Below are 25,332 nucleotides of genomic sequence, written 5' to 3'. Positions count from 1 at the left end.
TTATCACCCCAGGCCTGACTGTAGCTAACAGTCAAGGTGTGGGATTGCCAATCCCAAATAGATCTATACACAAATATCTCTCTCTCCCTACAAGAGACTCTGGTTATAAGTCAAGGCTTTTACCACTACTTAGATAAGTACACGAAGACGTCTCACATATTGCTTCAACATGTTTACGAGTAATAACTGAAAACCTTTTAGTAAATAACATGTAGTGATAGTCACATTTTGATGTTTTTGGCAGGATCTAAGAGAAAAAAGGAAGCTTAAGAAGAGCAATTTGAATCTTATCGTGAAAAGATGGATTTCGGTCGCATATATAGTTCAATGATCGGGTTTTTGAGTTGCTGATTAGGAGTTATGATAGTTTAATAGATTCCTTAGATACATAGTTTTCATATATTTGCATTGTAAGGTTATATTTTTTCTGCATTTTATCAATAAAGTGAATTTTTGGTTTTATCTTATTTACTTTACATTTCCTTGTAATGGCATTTATGAAAATTGGTGGTTATATTTCCTATTAGCAATGTTAAATATGGATTTCATTCCTAATTATATCGTTTGTGGAAATGTATTAATCAACCAAGTGAAAATGAATTCTCATCACCCAAGTTTCAGTTGGATAGAAACTTGAAATCATACAATTTGAATTGTATGATGTATGAGAATCTTGATCCTTGGAAGATTAAGACTAACTCATTGATCACATGTCTATGCGAGTCAAGTGAGGGACTTAAGGATCTAGTACACATTGATGTGGACTGGTTAGATCCACCAGAATGGACGATAAGTCTGTTCGTCATGCTTTACTATGGTTCGGTAAATATGGTTATACTTATAGGATTAAGTGTAATTCTGACTCTTTAAAAGGTTTCAAAGAATGGCAGAATGAATATGAAGAATCTATTAGGCAGAAAGATAAATGTTTCTCCAATTTGAAAGGAAATGAGAGTACTTTGGTATCATGTTTTATAATCATCTTAATGATTATGAAACCATGTCACAATTGATCCTCTAAGGACATCTTAGTGCAATTGTCTTTACTAAGAAGAGGAATCAAATATTGTTGAAAGTGTTTAATTGAGAAATGAGTCATATTTTGTATCAAAATAAAGTTTTAGAGTCACACTATAGTAACTTCAAATCGTATCTTGGAACTTATTCCAAACTTAATAGGTTTATAAGACCTCATGAAATGTGGAGTAGAAATGTTTTCTTATTAAAGCACATTTAAAATTGGTAGTTGTGATGTTTTGGTTAAAACAAAGATAAACAAATACCAATTAAATGAAGTGTTGTCTTGATAAGGACCCACACTAACTTTTGAATGTTTGTTTTTGCTTGTCAAGGAATGTTCCTTAACAGAAAAACTTATATGCTAAGAAGTCGGTCGGAGTCTTAATGATCTTGAATAGTTTCAGGAGTCAATGAAGAATAAACATATTAGTTAACACTAGCACACGACCTGAGATTGATTACCTATCATGTCGACCATCATTTGAGATGTTGTATGGAAGGAGGTTTAGGACCCTAGATTTTTAGGGAGAGGTCACACATCGGGTCATGGGAAGCACTAAGGTAGTGCTTAATAGCACCGAGTTGATCCAACAAGTGTGTGACAGGTTGCAGGTCACACAGAGTCGCCAAAAGAGTTACACAGACTCATGTCTTTCTGACCTCGAGTTTCAGGTTGGAAACTGTGTTTCTGAATGTTTCACCTTGTAAATGTGTCATCGATTTCGGAAGAGGGTCAACCTGGGTCCCGATTTATTGGTCCATTAAGGATATTTGCATGTGTTGGCAGGGTTACATACTAGTTGGATCTTCCCGGTGAGCCCAGTCAGATCCGTAACACTTTCAAGTGGGGGAGAACTGTAACACCCATATCAGGTGCACAATATCTTCCATATTGTAGGTTAAAAAGTTTCCTTTTTCCCTTCTCACAAATTGAGGGATGCCTTCTCATGTCGTGAAGAGTAAATCGGACCCGTGCATCATTTTAAGGCTCACGACGTGAGCAGTCCAATGCTCACGATGTGACGATGACTGATGACCAAAAACCTGAAGTTTTCGGTATTTAAAGGAATGAGAGGATTAGGCTTTCTCATCCTTAGCCTCCCTCATTCTCTAGACCTCCAGAAACCCTAATACCCCCTCCTTAAGATCCTTTGGGTGCATTTCTAGCTTGTGGGAAGAAGAAAACAAGAAGAATGAAGTGCTCTAGTGTGGGTGTGGGAAAAGAATCAACATCATCATCAACTTTTCCTACTTTTGGACCCTTATAAGTATCAAAGGCTCTAACTTTATTGCTTATCATGGATAGATCTTGAGTTTTGTCTATTTTATTGATGTTATTGCTGATTGAGTAGAGAAGATCAATAAAGTTGGCAACTTTATAGATTCTAAGAGTCCCAAGAGCATTATATCTGGGAGTTGGTATAGATTTGAGGCATGCATGCAAATTTGAAGCTCATTTGTTCCCTTTTTGACCTAGAAAATGGATGATCATGTTTGGTGCATGCATGGCCATAAAGGAAATTTTTTTATGGACCTTCGAGGTCCCATTTAGCTTTTGGATGAAGTGGAATTGAAGACTTAATGGATTAAGGACTTAAAATGGTGATCCTTAGCCTCAGACAATGTTCACGACATGAGGTGTAAGATCCCACAACGTGAGAATCAGAGTAGTCCCATTTCTATTAGAACCCTTAGATCTTACGATGTGAGAATGGGTGCTCACGTCGTGATTCAATCTTGGGTGGTTTTTTTGGCTGAGTCAACCAGTTTGGGTTGAGTCAAGTGGGGAATCGGATTGGGTTCGCTACCATGACGTGACTAATGTCTGGTTACGAGGTAAGGATAGTTGACTTTGACTTTGACGAAGTTTGAGCTTAAGGGGATTTTGGGATTTTGATGGAAATTGGTCATTTGGTAGGAATAGGTTTCGATTAGAGAGCTGAGACTCGGAGTCAAGACCTCATCAACTTCTGTTCAGCTTGCGAGGTAAGTTTTCCTCACCGTACTTTTGGGGTCGAAGGCACCAAGGTAGGCTTATTACTTATCATGTGGAATGATAATTGTCTATGTGGTTGCTTGTCTAAAAGACATCGGGGGTAGCCCGTGTCACTTGTATGCAAGACCATGAGGGTAGCCCATGACATGGAAGACCATGCGGGTAACCCATGACATTTCAAGGGAAAAGACAATGGGGGTAGCACATGAAAAGTGTTTGAATGTTATGTGGTATTTTGGGGAAAACTCATTAAGCTTTTGCTTACAATTTGTATTGTGGTCTCAGGTACTTCCGGTACTAAAGGGAAGGGCCCGACTTGGTGGCGCATCATTCACTCTCCACTATTTTCCACACTTACTGATGTTGTTACTCTGATTATTTGACATGCTTATTTTGTAATGGATTTTGGAAACAAATTATGGCTGTAATTCTTAATTGAAAATGAATTTTTTTCCTGTTTTTGGGCTGTTACATGAAAGAAAAAAGGTTTTATCCCATAACAAGTTAATAAGAACATAAAAACATCAAAAACGAATTGCTAAACACGATCATAAAGCAAACTGAAGTGAAGTCCTAAAGCTCCTAGCTTCCGATTATTCAAATCTTCCATCCAAAGTGCTTCTCCAACCTTGAAATCAAACCCAAAAGAGTCTCTTGATGAATATTATTCATAGGATTTTCTAGTATATGTTCCACACCAAATTACGATAAAAAGGTCGAGTATTTATAGAAATAACGAAGAGGCGTTGTGTAGAGGGCTTTGTCTCGTTTCGTTCTTATGAGCTTATGTGTTGAAATGGAAATCTTTAGCTGGGACGTGGCACATGCTTGAGGTCAACGCAGTGTCTTTCTTGATTTATGGCAACTTTTCGAATTTGGTCCTTATCAACTCCATTTTTGTCCTAATCATTTCCTTTTGCTCTTAGCCACATATCTATATGTATTTATCCATTTCAAAGCATTATCAATATCTGTTATCTTTTAATATAACATTTATATTCAATATATTAAGATAATTTCCCAAAATAAATTTACAAATAAGGTCGTACAAAATACCCTATATTTATTTTTTGTTTGTCCCCAAGCAAATTAAAATTATTCAATGTAACTATTGCAATTCAACTGCAATATCATAACACCAAAATTATATAAAATAATTAGATTCAAATCTACCAATTATAGCTAGCTTCAATGCATATATGTGTGTCCATTCCTAAATACTTTTCAAGTTCTAAATACCGATATTCCTCATAAAATCTTTTTTCAGATAAACGAAAAAAATGTTAAATAATTATGATTAAATAACGTAAATGAACCAAATATTAAAAAAATTTTAAAAAAAAAGAACAAGATTAAACATACATTCAAATAAAACAAAAACAAGGATTTTTTTTCATTAGAAAAACAATAATAAGTAAATAAATTATAATATGATTTAAAATAACTTAAGATAATTGGCTGAAATGAAATTAATATATATATATATATATATATATATATATATATATATATATATATATATATATAAAAACCTTAATTTTTTCTGGTGCCTTCTAAATCAAAATCGCACCCTTCTATAGACTCCACGTCATCTATTTTTGGACAGACGCAATGTTCCATAATTTCGATTAACACTCTTCTTTCTCCCTCTTCGAAACTATCCGACACACATATTCAACACTTTGGAGAATCGTTACCTTGATGTTTCAGCCATTTGAAACCGTCCCATTCCACTGTTTCCCTCCGCCGAAAACCATCATCCCCGTATAATAAATCCCAAACCTTTATTCTAACCCATGGAGGGTGAAAATCGAGAGCTACAGAAAGTGAAGCCTGGTCAACCAGTTTATTTTTCGGGGACTGGTCCCCGTTTTCTCTGTCTAATCCCCATCGATCGTCTGAATCCTTTTTATTCATTCGATACCATCACCACGACCCATTTCCCGATTAATCATCGTTAGCATCATAATTCGTCAAATCGATCTAAATGCTTAAGTTTCTTCTTCTCAATTTCAATCGCCAACACCAATATCTATGCCTATTTTATTTGAATTTCTGATGGAAGAGAACAACAAGCGTCAGTGGTGTCGATCTGTGGCTTTGAGTATATCGTTGAATCAATTTACAGCGATGAAGACTTTCAAAGTCGTTCCTTAGGGTGCCTATGTTCGATTCGGGTATGTATAATTACACATTAATATCTACAGAACCCTAATTTGATTTTAATTTTAATTTCGAATTTTGTTATTGTTGTTTAGGATTAATCCAAGATTGGATGTTAAAACCCTAAACTATCCGATGGATATCAAATTGTGAATACCAATGTAGAGAACTCTGATTTAGGCTTACTGACTTTCTACCGTTAACACCAAGCAAGCATCCTTCGTTGCACTACTAGGAAAAGATTCCTACAAATAAGGGAACATAAACATGCTACTGTAACTCTGGAAATCTTTCTCCTTTGCAAGTACCAAGTGGACAAGTTTATATTGAAAATTTTAAGCATTAATGTCATAATAACATTTTTACTGATTTCACAGGCTTCAAGGAAGGTTGTTTGTTATCGTCGGTTTGTTTCCTTTTATTTTTCCTGTGTGACCTAATTGTCATTAGTTTCGTGAACTTTCTCTATTTGATTTTTACAAAATTCTGAACATGATGCAATAAACATAATTGGGACATGTTGTGATGTCGGACCATAAAGGCAAAAATCTATCTTTTTTTTTAAATGATTCAGGCTTATCCCAACATTTATGGTCCTTCACAGGATCTCCCACATTTATGGTCCTTCACAGGATCTCCCATATGGGAACCACAGACGATGCCACACCATGATTTTGTATCTTTCTACTTTCTAGGTTACAAGCTGTCCACATCAGTAAAAGAAAATGTAAATTGGCTGCTATTGTGATTAGATAGTGAGTTAGGTTGCCTATATTGGTTAAAACAAGTAAATATGTTGCTATTTTTATTGGTTTCAGATTGCAAGTTGTCCATATTGGTAAAGAATGTGAGTTGGTACCTATATAAGTATAAACAGGTAAATGTGTTGTTATTTGTTTGTTTTCAGGTTACAAATTGTCTATAATGGACTAATGGCCACTACTTTGACTCCTTTACCAATATGGGAAATTTTACGCCGTTATTTTTGAAGAATGACAATTTTTTGTCCGTAGAGGTTGAAAAGGGAAACATTCTTTATATGAGATTCAAGGGGAAAATTTAATCTATTTATAGTTTATGCCCTTTTCTTTTCAAAAATGATCAAATTTGGAAACTATTTGTATTTATATTTCCATAATTATGAAAAACCACCCATTCATGTAAATGATATGATTTCTACTTTTCAAAAATTGATATATGTATGTTAATGTCAAAAAAAAAAAAAAATAAGAAGCTTCTAGATATCAGTAGAAGATAGGGATTTCTTGCTTAAGTTTGGTTAAAGTTTGGCATTTTCTTGATTATTCACTTAATAATTATTGTTTCATTCTTTCTTTCACATGTAACTGATCTGTTTAGTATAGAGGGTCATGTTCATTGGACTGATGCAACTGATAGTACTTTTGGTTTTTTAAGAAAAATATTATTTCCCATGAAACTCAATCTTACTGTATTCAATGCAAAATGATATATTATGCATGTTTTTTGTGATAAAAAGGCAAAATTAATGTCAAACTCAAAGATTCTCTTAAACAATCATTTGAGAAAAAATCGACATTACATACCTTATAAAACACCATAAAGTATATGTATATTGTTAGTTCTAATATACTTTAAGATATTTTATAAGTTCTTTGATGCCAAAGTTTTCTATTATGTTTTTTACGCAACATATTTGTGTTAATGCAATGAAGAGAATGGTTGGTGTTTGTTTTTCTATAACAAAATGCATACTAATTTTGCAATGAATAACCTTTGTATTATAGCTTGCATATCTATAAATCAAGCAAAACATATTTTCCAATTTAATTCATTTTCTCATGATTCTTAACAGGCGAAGATGCTCAAAGTTAACAAACCTAGAGTTCATCTTTTCTGCTTAGATGGTTGGTCTAGACTCTAGATGATTCAAGCAATATATTGTAGTATTGTACTTTAACCTTTTTCGTTTTTAGTATAACATACTTTAGACACCTTAAAAAATATACACAAATTATCTTTTTTTTGGATCGTGCTTAGCACGGACCTCAAAGTTTTCTAGTGTATATATATATATACTAGAAATTTTGTATCATATCTGCATTGTAATCACCCAAATTTTTTAAAATTCAACCTTATAACTTGATTGTTTCCAAAATCTTTGGACTTTTACCATTATCTTCCTTCAAATGATGTCTTTCTACGGAGACCTCCTGGTGGGCTTCATATACTGCCGTTACAAATCAAATGGTGTAGGAGGAATATAATGGTAAATGTTTAAAAATCTTGGAAGTAAATCAAGTTAAGGGTTGAAGTTTAAGAACCTTAGACGATTGCAATGCAAATATAATGCAAAACAATGTAGTATAATGTAGTTAAGTATCTAAGCTTATATAAGGTTGTTAGGTATATTCACTTTACCTTATATATATATATATATATATATATATATATATATATATATATATATATATATATATATATATATATATATATATATATATATATATATATATATATATATATATATATATATATATATATATATATATATATATATATAAGCTAGGAATAGTAAAGTTGAAAGTGTGAGGTTGCAATTCTATTTTCTTTTACAGTAATTTTATGTCATTATGTAGGTAGTTTGTGTACAGGTGGCCTCACCGTTTTATCTACCAATCAGGCTTCATTTCTGGCTTTATCAACAGTAGATAACATCCCCATTCCAGTGTTTCCAGGATCACCGACTCAGGGTTCGCCGATTCATCATTTCAGAAACGTCTCCATTTCCTGTTTCTCCCTTGCAACGTCTTCTTCAACATCTCTGGGAATCCTTCGTTCTCAAAACCTTTCACCAACACAAACAGTTCCTCCATATTATTTCTCACCATACACATCACTGTCACCGCTATTACTCTCCAATCAAAAGGTTACAGAACTGTGGATTATCCACCGACAGTCTCTCCTCTATCTTCTTCTAATTCCTCCACTTCCCGCCGCTTCTCCAAAACCCTTTGATCTCTATCTGAACTCATTGGCATCCTTTCTATCACTAACCATCACCGTGGTACCAAATCGACTACCTATCTATTCACTTAGAGGTTGATGTCTGCCTTCCCATGGATTTCCAGGGCAAAATCATAGAGGTGCTTCCATGGCGAAGGGTGGTTCGTCTCTGTACCAATCTACCTCTTTCCTTCGTTCTTTGATTTTCATATTTCCGTTGCTATCAGTGGTGTCGGCTACCACCGTCGACTGCTACCGACACTAAGAAGCCGACCAAACCTAAAGCCTAACCATCACAGCTTGCTTTTGATTACTCGATTTCTTTTTTCGTTTCTGCAGACAAAGATGGGTGAAGACATATCTGGAGGAGACGAAATGAGGATTAGCAAAGTAACATTTCTATCTCTCAGTTACTTATTACATAGGAAAAATCATAATCTAATTTTCTTTTTATATCCTATATCCATTTGTCGTTTACTTCTAGGTGAGGTAGATGATGCATTATACTATTACAACAAATGCTTAGAGTCTGAGGAAATCATTTGTTTGGATAGGAGAATGACAATTGAAGCTGTGGATGGCCTGCAAAAGGCACAGATAACTAACCACCTTTGATGCAGGTTTTCGCATTTGCGACATTTAAACTAAATCACCAATTTGCCCTTGGCAGAAAGTGTCTGGTTATTTAAAGCTCTGCTGAGGGAACTATCACTGATGCTTTATCAATAGGCTCTTATTCATAGAAATTACTTAACATGAAAGGAGGGGCTCTTCTTGTGTTATGTGATGCTCTACATGTAACATGAGTAACTAAGAATCAAGAATGTGGGCCCCATGAGTCATTAGTTCATTTAGCTGTTACCATACGTGATGCCTTCAGAGAAAATATGGAAGAGGTCGGTGTATCAGCTGCTGTTGAGGTTTATTTTTGTTCTTCATACTTTCTTATCTCAATAACGTATGAAAACAGATGAAGTACCCCTTAATAACGTAAACTTTCAAAATGATGTGATATATATGCTTGTGCCCACAACCTGTTTGAAGAAATGTCTTTTTTTGTTCATCTGCCTGTATGGAAACTATTTGTTCCTGTTGAATTGGGATTGAATGACAACATCATCCCCAGAAGAAACCACCAGTAAAATAAATAACACAATCTATTTTTCCAATACTTTAGTCACTAATAAGGGTATTTGTGTCTTTTGGCAGGTGGTGAAGTTTTAGTAAGAAAAAGGGTAAAAAGAAGATATAGCTAGATGATTACCCTAATTCTTTTTTGGCAGAAAGATTTTTCGAAATACGCTGCGTAAATAATAGAAGGATTGAAAATAAACCAGTAAATGTAAAAATGAAAGTACAGAGGTTTGATTCTTCTAATGGTTATTTGTTTTCTGTTGTTCGATTTTTCAGAATCTCTTATTCAACCTAGACAGAGGCGCTGATCGTATGACAATAACATTGGTTTTTACTTGACTTGCAATCTACAAGCAAAGCCAGTCGACTTTACCCTTTAAACATTTTAACCCCTGAATAATCAATAAAATATGTAGTCGATGTAAACTCCTTTTGGAAATGGTTTAATCGAAATCCAACCCCGCAACACGGTGTCACCTTTCTAGTTTTTATAAAAAATCTATAACAAATTTATTAAAATAGAAAAAAAGGATAAAAAGATAAAAAGAATAGTGAGTAGATATTTGATGGAATGAAGGGTTAGTGGAATGGTGCACCAGAAAACACATCAAACACAACTGAAAACGATGTCGATACGGTCGAAACGATTTCAAAAACATTGGCGGTTAATTTCAGTTTCGGTGATCGGAATTGTGGCGAAGTGCTTGAGAAACATAGCAAAGTCAAGATTATTATCAGAGATTTAAAAAAAAGGTAATCATCTATTTGAAATCGCACATCCAAACACGCTGAGAATTCCGATCTAGCAAAATAAACAAAATAAAATTCACCTTTTACTGTTATCAATGATTCCACGAGTTGAAATTTTATCCAAACTAGTGAAGAGGCCCGTGTGTTGCATGGGTTATATATTTTTTTTGGTTGATGTTTGGTGGAAGTAGATGTTGCAATCATTAGCAGTTTATGGTAGGTATGAACAAATGAAAATACAAGCTATCATGGACAACACGTTGCTATTTTCGGTAAAACAAAATGCAAGTACGTTACTATTACATGAGCGTAAGAGGGTTAGGATTTTTTTTTACCTGAAACACACATAAACCACTAGTTTTTAGGTGATAATTGCATGTTTTGCAATCTATTCAATAAGAATCAAAGAAAATAGGTGGCATCTTGGCTGATACACCATTAACTAAGTGATCATGACATGAATCACTACCATTAGAACCGTAACGACTCCTTTTTGAAAAATGAATCCGTGGAAGTTGTATGTTTATGATCCATTAAAAAAAAGCAATCTCACAGTAAAGTATAACTCAAAGAGTACAAAATTCAAGGGTATTTGATTAAAAGTATTGTTCAAGTGATTAAAAAGTCATAATAGTACCCGATTTTCATGAAGTTGAAGTTCAAGCGCAACCTCTCTTTTGTATCTCTTCCGCAATAATTTCCTCTAAAAGTGACAAAAAACAAATTTTTAGGGCTAATGCTATAAGTACTCCCCAATCTTTTATGATTTCACCACTTTATATGACTTTTTTGTCTTTTGTTTTTTTCCCCTATTTTGTATTTTTGTTGCTTTATTATTATTATTATTATTATTATTATTATTATTATTATTATTATTATTTTCGGATAACATTTTAAAATTTGGATAAAGTTTTAAAATTCAGACAACATTATAAATTTGAACGACAAAAAAAAAATCGAACGACTATATAAAACGGAACAAAAGCAAAATTCAAGGGTACGCTTGATATCATTTTTTTTTTGTAATTTATGCAAAAAATACCTTTGCGAAATATTCCTCTTAGAATTATTTCCAGAATTACAACTATTGCTGAAAAGTAAATATATATCATCATCCTACTATTCCTTAATTTCACCTCTCAAAAGTCTTCCTTGCAACAAAAAAGTCTGTTATGACTCCGAATTTTCAACTTTTACCAATGATGTCATAAAAACTGCAAAATGTTCCCAAAATTCATCCCCATGTTTAACAAAAGCAGATGGCAATTAGCGAAAAATATTTTTGTAATAGAATATCAAATCTCAAATTTAGAAAAACTCTACTTTTTTCGCCTTTTACTGAAAACCCATTATACAATTTGTTTTTAAAGAAAAGTTATTGAATATTTTTTTTTTGTTTATTTACGCCATTATATGTTAAAATAAGTTAATATGTTACATATGTTTATTAGTAAACAAATTAGATGTGTTGAAAATAGTCTCTCAACAAAACATTCCAACCCAAAACATCCTAACACATGCCAAAACAATCCAATAGTAGTCATGATATATTACAACCATTCACCAAATATGATTATTTCAGCTACTATACTTAACATGAAAGTTCAAAATATTGACGTCCCTCACTCAAAAATTGTAAACCACTAAAAAGTTCAATGTAATAATTATGAGTAACTATATTTCAACAATAATGTCACAAAGATAAGGTAGAAAATGTTGAAAATATATAATGTCAAAGATGCTTATTCTATTTAAACTCAGGCAAATAAGTTTGATGCTAAAGACTTCATTTGCCTACAAAAGTTATAACTTATATTTTTGTCAATTATAAGTGAAAATGAATAGGTAAAGATACAACCCTACTGAAATTGGATTGCCATAATGCAGAGCAATGTTCCAATTTCTTTCAGAGTAATGATTTAACTTGTTTATAAATTAGCACTGCATAAATATGGAAAACCAACAAAAAATCAATTCTATATGTTGTTATATTGCAATATTAGATGATAGGAACTTAATTTTGACATGATATCATAGCTATAGTTTTTTGTTAAAAAAGGCATAACCAAAATAATAGGTGTACAGTATGCTCTCAGAAACTCATAATCCAACAAATTTAAGGTCATTAGAAAGGTAAACCTCCATGTTTATTGTGCCCACACACATCCTTGATCCTTCAGTGTATGTATAGTTTTTACATGACCTTTATTTATACAAAATTATTTACACACAAAAAAATTATATAATTAAATATAGATCATTATCGCCATGATTTTTATAATAAGATACCAACTTTCAGAACTTGGTACTCCTTACCCCTAAGATCAAGCCAAATTATGCCTATATACCTGAACATAACAGAACCGCTTTCACTTCCCCTCTCAAACATCACAGAGATCTTGATCTCTGTAGAAAATTAATTAAAACATATGTTAATGGTTATCAATAAGAAACTCCCCACATTTGACTTCTACACCAAAAAGTTACGTTTCCATTTAACAAAATTTGCCACTCATTTTTAAATAGTTAGAAAGAATAAAAAACCAACCAACTTTGACTAAATAAATCCTCCACCCTAGCCTTTAAATCCATTCATGAATCAAGAAAATCACTAGTGGTCGAGTAATGATAAATCAAACGAAAAGGAAGAAAATGTAATACTAACCATATCAAAGTTATGAATAAAACAAACATCTTTTTTCTAATAGAATGAACAATCATATATTTTATCTTAGTTTGAACAAAAGAATATCTTTGTGTTGTGATGATCAATAAAAGTATCAAATCCTTATGATTACACAGCAATTTACTCACAAAAGTAAACTGTACAGAAACTGTAAATATTTATACCAAGTCAAACTGCATCTTACTTTTTTTAGTCGATATCGCCACTAAAAAAGAGTAAGAAACCAAGGGGAAATACAGAGACGTGCTTAAAGTTGAAACTCAGCCCACTTCCATTTATCTCCCTGACAAAAATGGTAAATATGGTAAAATATTTTTCACAACCGTTATGCCTTAATATATAACTCTTAATAAAACTGTTATAATTAAGTGAAAGACACATGCAACTAGAAATGCGATCTGATAAGTAAATTTACATTCCTTGACCAAACAAGTGGTCTGGCTTTCTCCACAGAAGTCCAAAAGTCTTCCAGCCACACCCATCGCCATCTCACATTATCTTCTATCTTCTTAATCTGCTTACGATGATCATCCAGATTCATCTCATCCAAATTTCTTCGCAATCATTTTAACTTTGCTTAACAAAGATTTGATTTTTATCAGGATCCTTCAATCACACCTTCAATGGCGTCTTCTTCAACTTCATCCATTCGCAAGATCTTTAAGTATGATGTATTTTTAAGTTTCAGGGGCGAAGACACTCGTACGAACTTCGTTGACCATCTTTATCATGCTCTTAAGCAAAAAAGCATTCATACTTACAAGGACGACGAAGAAATCAAAAAAGGGGAAAACATCAGTGATGAGCTCATCGGATCCATTGAAGACTCCAAATTCTACATCATTGTTTTCTCCAAGAGATATGCCTCTTCATCTTGGTGCTTGAATGAACTTGTTAAGATAATGGAGTGTCAGAAGACGAACGAGCATACCGCTTACCCCGTTTTCTATGATGTGGAGCCTTCGGAAGTCCGCAAACAAGAGGGGGCAGTGGCAGACGCCTTTGACAAACTTAAAAATAGAGAGGCTGCGGGAATATGGAGAGAGGCTCTCAAAGAAGCATCGGATCTGGCTGGGTGGGAGTTGAAGAACACTGCTGACCGGTAATTCCTTCAATAGATCTGTGCAATATTCTGAATCTTTTAGATCTACTGTATAATCTAGAGTCCTGGATATAAATGGCTCGTATATGGCAACTTCGATTGTCAAATTTTAATGCGTAATTTTTCATATGTTAATTATAGATCTCAAAGTGACTGGTCATATGGGATTTTGAGTAAGCTAACTGAATCTTCTTTAAAATGCAGGCATGAAGCTAAATTCATCCGAAAAATAGTTGAGGTGGTTTCACTAGAGTTACGTTCCATTAGTTTCAACATTGATGAAAAGCTAGTAGGAATGGAGACCCGTATCAAAAATCTTGTACCATCTTTAGGAATTGGCTGTGACGATGTCCGCATGATCGGGATCAAGGGCATGGGAGGTGGTGGAAAGACAACTTTAGCAAGAGCTGTTTTTGATCACATATCCTTTCATTTTGAAGGTACAAGCTTCGTTGAAAATGTCAGAGAAAAGGCTTCTTTCTCCGGTTTAAATTCTTTGCAAAAGCAAATCCTTTCAGATGTCTTCAATGAAGACATGAGAGTAAGTAGTGTTTTTGAAGGGAAACACATGATGAAAAGGAGGATGCCTAATAGCAAGGTTCTTGTTGTTCTAGATGATGTGGATCATATAGACCAACTTGAGGTGTTAGCAGGCCAGCTTAATTGGTTTAAGCCGGGGAGTGTAATTATCATAACAACAAGAGACGAGCAAGTGCTGGTAGCACACCGAGTGAAGTTCATTCATGATGTCAATCTGCTATCATATGAGGAGGCAATTTGCCTCTTCAGTAAGTTTGCATTTGGGATAGATATTCCAATTCAAGGGTATGAAGAGCTATCAAGACAAGTTGTACGTTATGCGGCTCGTCTTCCCTTGACGATTAAGGTTTTGGGTTCGTTTCTTTGTGGAAAAGATGAGCTTGAATGGATAGATGCCCTAGAAAGACTAAAAACGATTCCGGAAACACAAACTTTGAAAAAGTTGGAAATAAGCTATATATCTCTAGAGGAAGATTACAAGGAAATGTTTCTAGATGTTGCATGCATCATGAAAGGTTGGTGGAAAGATGATGCAATCAAAGCGCTTGAAAGTCGTGGATTTCGTGCTAGAAATGGTTTAAGAGTTCTTCAACAAAAATCTCTCATAACTATGTATTATGATTGCCTAGGCATGCATGACCATATTGAAGAAATGGGCAGGAATATTGTTCGTCGTGGGCACCCGGATGAGCCTCACAATCATAGCCGATTGTGGGTTGAAGATGAAATTGAAGAGATATTAGCTAATGATTTTGTAAGGATAATGTTTACTTATATTTGGTAGAGAAAAAACCCAACACATATATAGTTATTATGACACAAGTTTCATGGTGACTTATTTTGGATTGCAGGGTACTAAAGCAACAAGGTGTATACAATTCCACTCTAAGAAATTCAATCCACATATTTTTATAAAAGGCTTGAGAAAGATGAAGGAACTTAGATTTCTTTCCGTTGTTGGAGATTCTTCCAGTGATTTGGAGTTTAGTATGGCCGGCTCAGGCTTCCCAAATGCTCTACGATATGTGGATTGGACCAATTACCCTTTTAGTTCTTTACCCACAACGTTTCAAGCAAATAATCTTGCTGCACTTCAAATGCATGAGAGCAGAATTGTACAACTTTGGGAAGGTGGAGAAAGTAAGGTAAAATTATGGTTGATCGATTGATCTGTATGGTTCATTATATAATGTTATACATACATTATTTTGTTATTACACCAATATTCATTTTGTTTTTTTTAGGTCTTTAAGAAGCTCAGATTTCTTGACTTCAGTTATTCAATGTTGAGTACCATTGACCTTGGGCTTACTCCAAATCTCGAGACGTTGACTCTTCATCAATGCAATGATTTAATAGAATTTCATATGACCGCTGGATGTTTAAAGCTCACCTCTGTCGACATTAAAGGTTCAAGGTTGAGTGCCCTTGACCTTCGGCTGGCTCCAAATCTTGAAAAGTTGCTTCTTTATGAATGCAATGATTTGGAAAAACTTCACGTGGCCAATGAATGTCAAAAGCTCACCATACTCAAAATTAGTCATTCAAAATTGAGGACCCTTGACCTTGGGATGACTCCAAATCTCAAGAAGTTACATCTCAATGACTGTCATAAATTGGTAGAACTTCACACTCCCATTGGATGTCTAAACAAGCTTGTCCATGTAGACTTAAGTGGTTGTTTGAGTTTTAGCTCTTTTTTCTTTCACAAATATGAATATACTTCTTGTAGTGTCTATAAATCACTTGAGGTTGGTCCTTCAGCTGAATTACAGCTGATTGCAGAGACCATAGAAAGATGCCCGCTTCACCCTGACAATAACTTACCAAAGTTTCGGTTTAAGTGTTTTTATGAAGAATATCGAACCTCATTTACTAGAAATCTTGAGATGCTTCTTTCTGTAGGTATATGTGCTTGCACAAACCTTGAGACATTTTCACAAAGCATTTGGGGGTTACGACATTTAAGAAAGCTTGAACTCAAAGGCAGTTTTCTAGAGACGGTCAAGGATCTTGATCAGTTAGATTGTCTGGAGGAGCTAATTTTGTCATCTACAACAATTAAACATCTTCCAGATAGCATTTGTATGTTGAAACATTTGAAATCTCTTCAACTTATAGATTGTCTGCTACTTGAGAGGTTACCTGAGGATCTTGACCGATTAGAATGTTTAGAGGACCTAACTTTGTCATCTACAACAATTAAACATCTTCCGGATAGCATTTGTATGTTGAAACATCTGGAATCTCTCAGACTTGAATTCTGTTGGCTTCTTGAAAAGTTACCTGAGGGTATTGGCGAATTAGAAAGTTTAGAGATGCTCACTTTGTCATCTGCGAAGATTAAGCATCTACCCGATAGCATTTGTATGTTGAAACGTTTAACTTTTCTCAAACTTGATAATTGTTTCTTTCTTGAAAAGTTACCTGAGGAACTTGGACGTTTAGAACATTTAGAATACTTACATGTACGAGGTACAAGCATAATTCATCTTCCACAGAGCATTCTTTTGGCAAAAGGTCTGTGGTTCATCGGGTCGAGGGAGCTTCTTGAGTCGTGTGGGTTTACATCAGAGATACATGGCTCATTATCTGACTGCTACGTACAGCTGTCAACAGGAGAAATCTCCAGGGATAAATTTTTTAAAGCATTATCCTTTTGTAACAGGTACTTTCTGTGTTCTTTATTGATCATGTCACACTGATTTAAATAATAAAATTGATATGACGGTAACTAAATTTCACCCACAAATCAAAATTAATAATTAAAAGAAAATAAAGTACTATACATGTAGACAATGTTCGTCTTAATTTGTTCTCTTCTCTTGACTTTTTCTCTTAAAAAGCTAAATTCAATGATTTTTGCAGAAAAGAGACGCTGAAAAACTTGATTAAGCTAAATTTCAAGGGACTTTGTGGTGGGGATTCCTGTTGATTGAAGCATTGTTACTAGTTGAAATCAATGTGAGACTTCTTCAAAAGAAGAAACACATAGTGCACAATGAGAATGAGTTGGAAGTGATCTCCATTAGAACCATGGCTCAAGAGATGTTAGGTTGGGACTTTCCAAAAGTCATTTGAACTGCAAGATTTTGATAATAAATTCGTTCCATTCTTCATTTAATGGAACAATCAAAAATTGATCGTAGGTCTTGTTTGTAACTTTGTTTTTAGACTTAAAGCTTAATGCTTTGTATTTTGAAATATAATTTTAGCTTACCACTCTGATTTTTCATGGATCAACCCAAACCGTATCCTGATTAACAATAACATTGTAGTTTTGAAAGTTATGAATAATCTCATATGTGTGTTGATTGCAACCTTAATTGTTTGTGAATAGAGTTTTGATAGGTTTCAGGTTAAAAGTTGCCATACAATCTGTAGAAAGTTGTTACAATAGGAAAAACGTTCTGCTATGTAGAGTGCACATAATGCAGGCACCCACAACATGATGATTTTGAGAAGCTCTGGAGGCCCAAAAAAGTCATTTCACAAAGAACTATTGTACTTTCTCTGTTTTCAAGTTGATCATCGTACTCTGAATTGACATGGTGGTCTTTTTGGACTTGTTGTAGATGGTAATAATTATTTTTTAGCCAAAAACCCAAAAATTAAGTTAAGTGGTCAGTCTCTCGACTTTGGAAAAGGTTGATATGATGGGTCTCTACTCTCTACTAATCCAGTGACTTATAATAGAAAAAGGAAATTTTCCACATTAACTTTCTTCATGTTATTTTATAGAGGGACAAGTTTATTGTTGTGTGTAAGCTGCTAATAGAATTGGACATGAAACATAACACACTTTTCTTTATGAACTAATTTTTTTTTTGGAACTAATCATGGGTAGTGATGGTATGTTAACTTTGTTTTTTTCTTGTTCCCATGTTGAAATCTATCTAGTGTTCCATTTGCTATATCAATCAAAGTATAATGTTCTAATAGGAAAAAATTTGAATATTGAAAGTACATTGCTACATTTGGTAGATTTTCAAAGTATTATGCTGTAATAAGAAAATTTTGAAAGTGCATTGCTATAACTGGTAGGAGTTTTACTTATTAGAACCCTATAGTTTGAAAAGGCACTTAAACACATATTAATTCAATCCTTTTAATATCAAGAGTGGATTAAATTCTAAAATCTAGGCGTAAAAAAACAGCTTTTAAACAGGTTTAATAAGAGGTCTAAACAACCATTGATGCTTGTTCCTTTTGATTTTGGTCCTCCATATACAATGTAAATGAAATCACTAATAGCTGCAAAATGAAATATAGAAAGTTTCAACTAGGAGCACCACTAAACACCCACACCCTATTTTCTCTATTCGGACATTGGAGGAGATTATATCTCAACACGCGTACCTTATTTCAGTCTGCCTTAGAAAGGGTAAACGATAGAAATAGAGAAAAAGATCATCAGTATTAAGACAAATTACCTAATTAGTCAACAGGCGGAATGAATCGTTAGGGGATGCTTCATACCCATCTAACGTCTCAATCGAATTATGTCCCTTGCGGCCCCTGTGAAATCAAAAGCGTTACAAACACTGAATAAAGAACTAGGAAGAATCACAACACATAATGCTTCAAGCTTACCTCCCAAATTCGGCCATTAACCCCGTGTAAAACCATATATTTTGATTCGAGAGAGAGTTGAGGTTTTGAACATGAAATTAAATTTAAAGATTAGAGAGATACTTAGCCATTGCGCGTAAAATAGATCATCAGATTATATAGACTTAGAGGGTGTTTAGCAAAGCTTATTTATTTAAAAAGCTTCCAACTTTTTGACTTATTAAACCCCTTAGGGAGAACATTGTATTAACACCAATATACATGAATTACAATATGTTACAAAAGAGACCCCTATATTTACATAAATGAATAAAAAGAGATATAAGTATAAGATTAAATTACAGAAATGGTCCTTGTGTTTTTGTCAAATTCTCAGTTTTTGTCCCTAAGTTTAAAATTTGATCGGTTACATCCTTATGGTTTGTGGAAATTAAACTGTAGGTCTTTGGTCCATATAAAAAGACCAAATTACCCTTTCTTTCTTTTTTCTTTTACTTTTACTAATTTATTATATATATATATATATATATATATATATATATATATATATATAATATTGTTTTTATCTTTATTTTAGTAGAATTAATATATTTTATTTATAAAAGTATTATTATTTTTTAAATCAATTATCTAAATTATATAAAATCATACTATTATTATTATTATTATTATTATTATTATTATTTATTTATTTTTTGCTTTATTTATGTATCTTTGTTATTGTGGTTTAAAAATATTTTAATGTTTTTGATGTTTTATTTAAATATATTTTTTAATGTTGGTTTTTTTTGAAGTTTTGTTCGTTTAAATTATATAATGATTTTTTTGATCTTTTTTTTTCAAATAAAGAAAGTAAAACAATAACCCGAACATGAATAAAAATTATAGTTCGTTTAGTTAAATGAACGAACATAAATAATGGTCTTGCTCGTTTATTTATGTTCGTGAACATTCACTTATAATGTCTCTTTATGCTCATTTAAGTGTGTTCATTTAATTTATTTATGTTCATTTTTTTTTATTATATTATCATTTTATATGTTCGTTTATGTTCATATACATTGATCAGTTGTGTTAGTTTATCTTTGTTCGTTTAGTATGTTCACGAACATAAACGAATGAACATAACCAAGAAAATTTGTTAAACGAATGAATATGAAAAGGAAATTGTGTTCGTTCCGACTAACCTAAACGAACGAACACGAAGATAAACAAACACCGTCTGTTATTTTGTTCGTTCGTGTTCTTTTATTTGTTAAACGAACATGAACAAAAGCATTCATTTATATGTCAGTGCTTCTTCATTTATTGTCTAAATAATTATATTATATATTAGCGGCAGGAATGTCTTGAAGATTACCTTCAATTATTGCTTCTTTAGTGAGAAATGTGAGCTTCAAGCCATTCTGTCGCTAAGATATAATATAATTATTTAGGCAACAAATGAAGAAGCACTGACATATAAACGAATGATTTTGTTCATGTTTGCTTAACAAATAAATGAACATGAATGAACAAACGAACATGCGGTGTTTGTTTATTGTCGTGTTCGTTCATTTAAGTTAGCTGAACTAACAAACGAACACAAACGGATAATGAAAGAGATTTTCTTTTTCGCGTTTGTTCGTTTAACAAATTATTTTGTTCATATTCGTTTGTTTATATTCGTGAACGTACTAAACGAACATAAATGAAAGAACACAAACGAACAATGATAAACGGACATATAATATGGTAAAATAATTAAAAAATGAACATAAATTAATATAAATAAATTAAATTAACGAACATAAATGAACGTAAACAGACATCATAATTCAACGTTCACGAACATAAATGAACGAACGAGACCATTGTTCATTTTCGTTCGTTTAACTAAACGAAAAATAATTTTTGTCCAAGTTCGAGTTATTGTTTTAATTTGTTTATTCGAAAAAAATGTCATAAAAATCGTTATATAATTTAAACGAACAAAACGTCAAAAAAACAATATTAAAAAATATATTTAAATAAAACATCAAAAATATTAAAAGATTTTTAAACCACAAAAAGAAAGATAAATAAATAAATAAATAATAATAATAATAATAATAATAATAATAATAATAATAATAATATGATTTTATATAATTTAGATAACTGATTTAAAAAATAAAAATAATTTTATAAATAATCTATATTAATTCTATTAAAATAAAGATAAAAAACAATAGCATGTGTGTGTATAATAATAATAATAATAATAATAATAATAATAATAAATTGTTAACAGAAAAAGGAAAAAGAAAGAAACGGTAATTTGGTTTTTTATATGGAATATGGAACTGCAGTGTAATTTTCACAAACCATAAGGATGTAACCTATCAAGTTTTAAACTTAGGGATCAAAACTGAGAATTCAACTAAACAAGAAGGACCATTTCTGTAATTTACTCTAAGTATAATTTAACAAACCCCCTCAGTTTGAACACGGGGTTCACAAATGTTTAAACTATGCAGAAAATCTAAAAATAACTGAGTATTTTGATATGTGCATATTTAGTGTGTATTAAGTGTAGTTTATTATTCATATATTGGCTAAATTATCACATATTATGGACAAAAGGTACTTAAAAGTGTTAAATTGTGTTTTTCAGTCCAAAGATGAAGCTCGGAAGCGAAAGGAAGCAAGAGAAGCGGTTGAGAGCTCAAGAGTGGAAAGAAGAAAGAAAACAGCCAAAATAAGGCTTCTACTCGTCGAGTTATCTCTTGACTCGACGAGTCCGGTCGCGGATTCAGAGAGATAAGCATTCGGAAGTCAACACAGTTATCAGGTTACGACTAATGTGAGAGGGACTCGACGAGTCACCACTTGACTCGACGAGTCGGTATGCATATATAAAGATAACTCTTTAATGCGAAAGAGAGAAGAATTCTGGGAAGTTTCAGAGGCCTTAAGCTGCGAATAAGAAGCCAGAAGAACCCTAGAAGTCGACCAAAGAAGCTAGATCCAATTCCGGGAGTAATTAAGGCGTAATTTCATCATTCTACTTAATTCTCTTGTTTTGTCAATATGATTAAGCAACTTGAACTTATTTGTTTGCTGTTATTCACCCTAGTTATGAACTAATTTCTTTATACTTCTGTTTGGGGATACAAAGTTGACAATATGGTTTGATTGATTGGTAGGATTAATTCTAAGTTGGTGATTAATTGTTATTTTAGCTTGCTAAAGAACCTTGTGTATGAATGATAATTTATTTTCTGTTAATAGGAAGATAGTTAATTAGCATGAACATCTATTAATTATCAACCTCGTATGATAAGTGACCACTAAATCATATGTCTAGGATTAATGAATATGAAACTAGGATTAATAAGTAAAATTGAGTAAATTCATGTGCGAGCTTGTAAGATGACTATTGAACAAGAGGTTAATTAAAAATAACAATTTAATTAGCTATTGCAAGTCTAACTTAACCCGAATAATTAATCTAGTAAATATAATTAAGTTAAGCAATTGGCCACTGTTTGAATTAGTCTATTTGCTAAGGATTAGGGTAGTGAACACAACTTAATCACTTGAATCGGTAACCAACGAAAGAATTAATCCATTGCACTATTACCTTAAAAGCAACCATAAAGTTAACCGAGTTGAACTAAACAGAAGTTTCTTTCCCATTATTGAATCTAGTTGATTTGTTCTTTTCTAGCCTTGCATTAGTTTTGTTTAATAAGTTTCTAGTCTTGTAAAACTAGAGAAAAACCCTTATTTGCTAAAGTAATTTAGATAGAATTAGTTTTTAATTTAATTTGCCGTTCCCTGTGTTCGATACCCTACTTGCTTGAACTATACCACAATTGATAGGTTCACTGCCTTTTGTGTGTTATTTGATAATTAAAGTAGGATTAAAACTAAGTGAGTTTTACACACATCAAGTTTTTGGCGCCGTTGCCGGGGAACGGTTCTAAAATTAGCATTAAATTCTAATTCAATCGACCCTTTGTGTAAGATTCATCTTACGCAAAGTTAATTTCTGTTCAATTTTTGTTTAAAAAAAAAAAAAAAAAAAAAAAAAAAAAAAAAAAAAAAAAAAAATTTGTTCTTTTTCACGCGTTCTGATTTTCACGTGAACTCGCCGAGTGCATTCGCCCCGACTCGGCGAGTCTGACGCTGAATCAGATTAAATTTTTGTTCTTTTTTACGCGTTCTGTTTTGTTTTAAGTTGCAGTTAGTTCATGACCCGAGGATCTTCTACACCTCTAATTCCTCCTCTTGAAGATCCGGAAACCGCATTAAGAAGAAACAAGGGCAAAACAGTTGGAGAAACCACCTCTTCAAAGAACTCACCACTCAAAAACTTCAAATCCGTGTTTGGCAAAAAGAGGAGCAGCAAAGCAGGAGCATCCAGTGCATCGTTGTCAACCGAAAATCCGATCCCGAAAGACACCGAATACGAGACCGAAGAAGAAAGCGAGCACACATCCGATATTGAAGAAGACTTAGCCACCGCAATGGCTAATATTGACGAGATCCCCATGGGGGAGTGGAAGAAAAGGATGCGTGATGACACCGGCCCGGGACTTGTGCAACCCGCAATCCCCGCTACCGCTACGTTCGAACTAAAGGGCCATATTCTCGCTCAACTCAAGGAGATACCATTTCACGGGAGAGATCATGAAGACGCCTATAAGCACTTAGATGAAGTAAATGACGTGGCGGATTACTTCAATGTACCTAATGTGCCCCGCGAGGTCCAGCTACTACGCATGCTTCCTGTCACGTTCAAAGGAGCTGCAAAGGATTGGTTGAAGTCACTCCCTCCCGGATCGGTCACCACATGGGCCAAAATGAAAGAAGAGTTCATTGACCATTTCTGCCCACCTTCCAAGATAGCCAAATTAAAGAAAGCCATTGCCAACTTCGAGCAACAACCCGGAGAATCCCTTTATGAAGCTTGGGAAAGGTACAAGAGCCTACTTAGAAATTGCCCACACCATGATCTAAATAGCCAACAGGAGGTCTCCATCTTTTATGATGGAGTAAATGTCACCACAAGGCAACTACTCGATTCACAAGGCCCGCTCACCCGAAAGCCACCTCCGGAAATAAAGGAATTGATTGAAGAATTCTCTAAGCACTCTAGAGAATACCACAACCCGAGGAATGAAGTGAGTCGCGGAGCAGTAAATTCGGTAAACGATGGTATGGCGGCGATAATAGCGAAACTCGATAGCCTAGACCGAAGAATGACGAAAATGGATCAAACGATCCATGCTATTAGAGTTGGATGTGAACATTGTGGCGGACCTCATCTTACAAAGGAATGTGATCGAGACGAGAATGGAAATAAGAAAGCTCAAGTATGCTACTCTAGCGGCGATAGATATGATGAAGACTGGAGGAAACCGAAGAAGGAGTGGCTCCCATACGAAGAGTACAGAAAGGCTAAGGAAGAAAAATATAAGCAGAGGGAGAGGGGTTATTATCAAAAAGAGGAACCGGTGACGGACAAGAAGACGAACTTAGAAGACATACTTACAAAATTCATAAGCGCGTCCGAGAAAAGGCATAATGATCATGATGTGGCAATGCAGGAAACCAGGAACATGTTGAGGAATCAGCAAGCTTCTATTCTCAACATAGAGAAACAACTGGGCCAACTTGCACATCAAGTAAACGAAAGAAGACCGGGTCAACTTCCGAGCGACACCCAACCCAATCCAAGGAACGAGAACGTGAGCGTTATAACCTCCTGCGGTGAAGAAGAATTGGCTGAAACACTAAGGGTTTCCAAAGGGAAGGCAGAAAAGGAAGAAGAACCAGAACGAGAAGAACTCGATCCGACTCGCCGAGTCACCAAAATGGACTCGACGAGTCCAGTCGGGAAGGATAAAAAAACAAGTTTTCTGAAGACATACAACCCTCCTTTGCCATACCCATCCAGAGCCATTCCCTCAGAAAAAGTTCAAGCCTATAGAACCTTCATGGAGCATGTTAAAGCCTTACAAGTCAATATGCCATTCGTGGACATAATGCTCCAAACTCCCAAATACTTTAACTTGCTTAAAGGTTTGTTTGCTGCCAGAAAAGATCTTGCTGAAGTCGCGGAGATAGTGATGAGTGAGCTACCTGAGAAGAAGGGTGATCCGGGTAATATAGTAATCCCGTGCCAATTTGGCAATGATGTTTCCACACGAGCTTTGGCTGATTCAGGGGCAAGCATTAATTTGATGCCCTATTCATTCTTTAAGAAGCTAAATTTACCAGCGCCAAAGCCGGTAAATATGAGAATCCATTTGGCAAATAAAACAATTATTCATCCACAAGGCATATGTGAAAATCTCCTTATCAAAGTAGACAAGTTTATCTTCCCAATAGACTTTGTGGTGGTGGAGATGAAAG

The 25,332-nt window shown here is 33.9% G+C and overlaps 1 protein-coding gene, 1 long non-coding RNA gene and 1 other non-coding gene across 5 annotated transcripts; 2 read left to right on the top strand and 1 right to left on the bottom strand.

Moving 5' to 3' along the window:
- Positions 1 to 7,759: 7,759 nt before the first annotated feature.
- Positions 7,760 to 10,107, top strand: LOC145097223 (uncharacterized). Of its 3 annotated transcripts, none has more exons than XR_013704278.1 (3): positions 7,812 to 8,554; positions 8,649 to 9,084; positions 9,575 to 10,107. It is a non-coding gene; the product is annotated as an uncharacterized LOC145097223 (long non-coding RNA). The 3 variants fall into 3 exon arrangements; XR_013704277.1 differs by lacking the exon at positions 9,575 to 10,107 and adding an exon at positions 9,374 to 9,570; XR_013704276.1 differs by lacking the exon at positions 9,575 to 10,107 and having other exon boundaries at positions 7,760 to 8,554; positions 8,649 to 9,570.
- Positions 10,108 to 13,186: 3,079 nt separating this feature from the next.
- LOC145097222 (TMV resistance protein N-like) lies at positions 13,187 to 17,611 on the top strand. The gene is made up of 5 exons (XM_079034752.1): positions 13,187 to 13,836; positions 14,041 to 15,130; positions 15,228 to 15,521; positions 15,621 to 17,044; positions 17,245 to 17,611. Exons 1-5 carry the CDS (start codon positions 13,358 to 13,360, stop codon positions 17,309 to 17,311), a joined length of 3,354 nt encoding a protein of 1,117 aa, XP_078890878.1. The 5' UTR covers positions 13,187 to 13,357; the 3' UTR covers positions 17,312 to 17,611.
- A 6,214-nt stretch (positions 17,612 to 23,825) lies between these two features.
- LOC145049084 (small nucleolar RNA R71) lies at positions 23,826 to 23,932 on the bottom strand. The gene has a single exon (XR_013683200.1). It is a non-coding gene; the product is annotated as a small nucleolar RNA R71 (small nucleolar RNA).
- Between the last annotated feature and the right edge of the window lie 1,400 nt (positions 23,933 to 25,332).

The sequence above is a fragment of the Lactuca serriola genome, chromosome 4 (genome assembly GCF_051521515.1).
Source record: "Lactuca serriola cultivar US96UC23 chromosome 4, Lser_US96UC23_V15, whole genome shotgun sequence".
Lineage (NCBI taxonomy): Eukaryota > Viridiplantae > Streptophyta > Magnoliopsida > Asterales > Asteraceae > Lactuca > Lactuca serriola.
The sequence above is the reverse complement of the archived record's forward strand: the minus strand, read 5'-3'. Positions and strand labels throughout refer to the sequence as shown.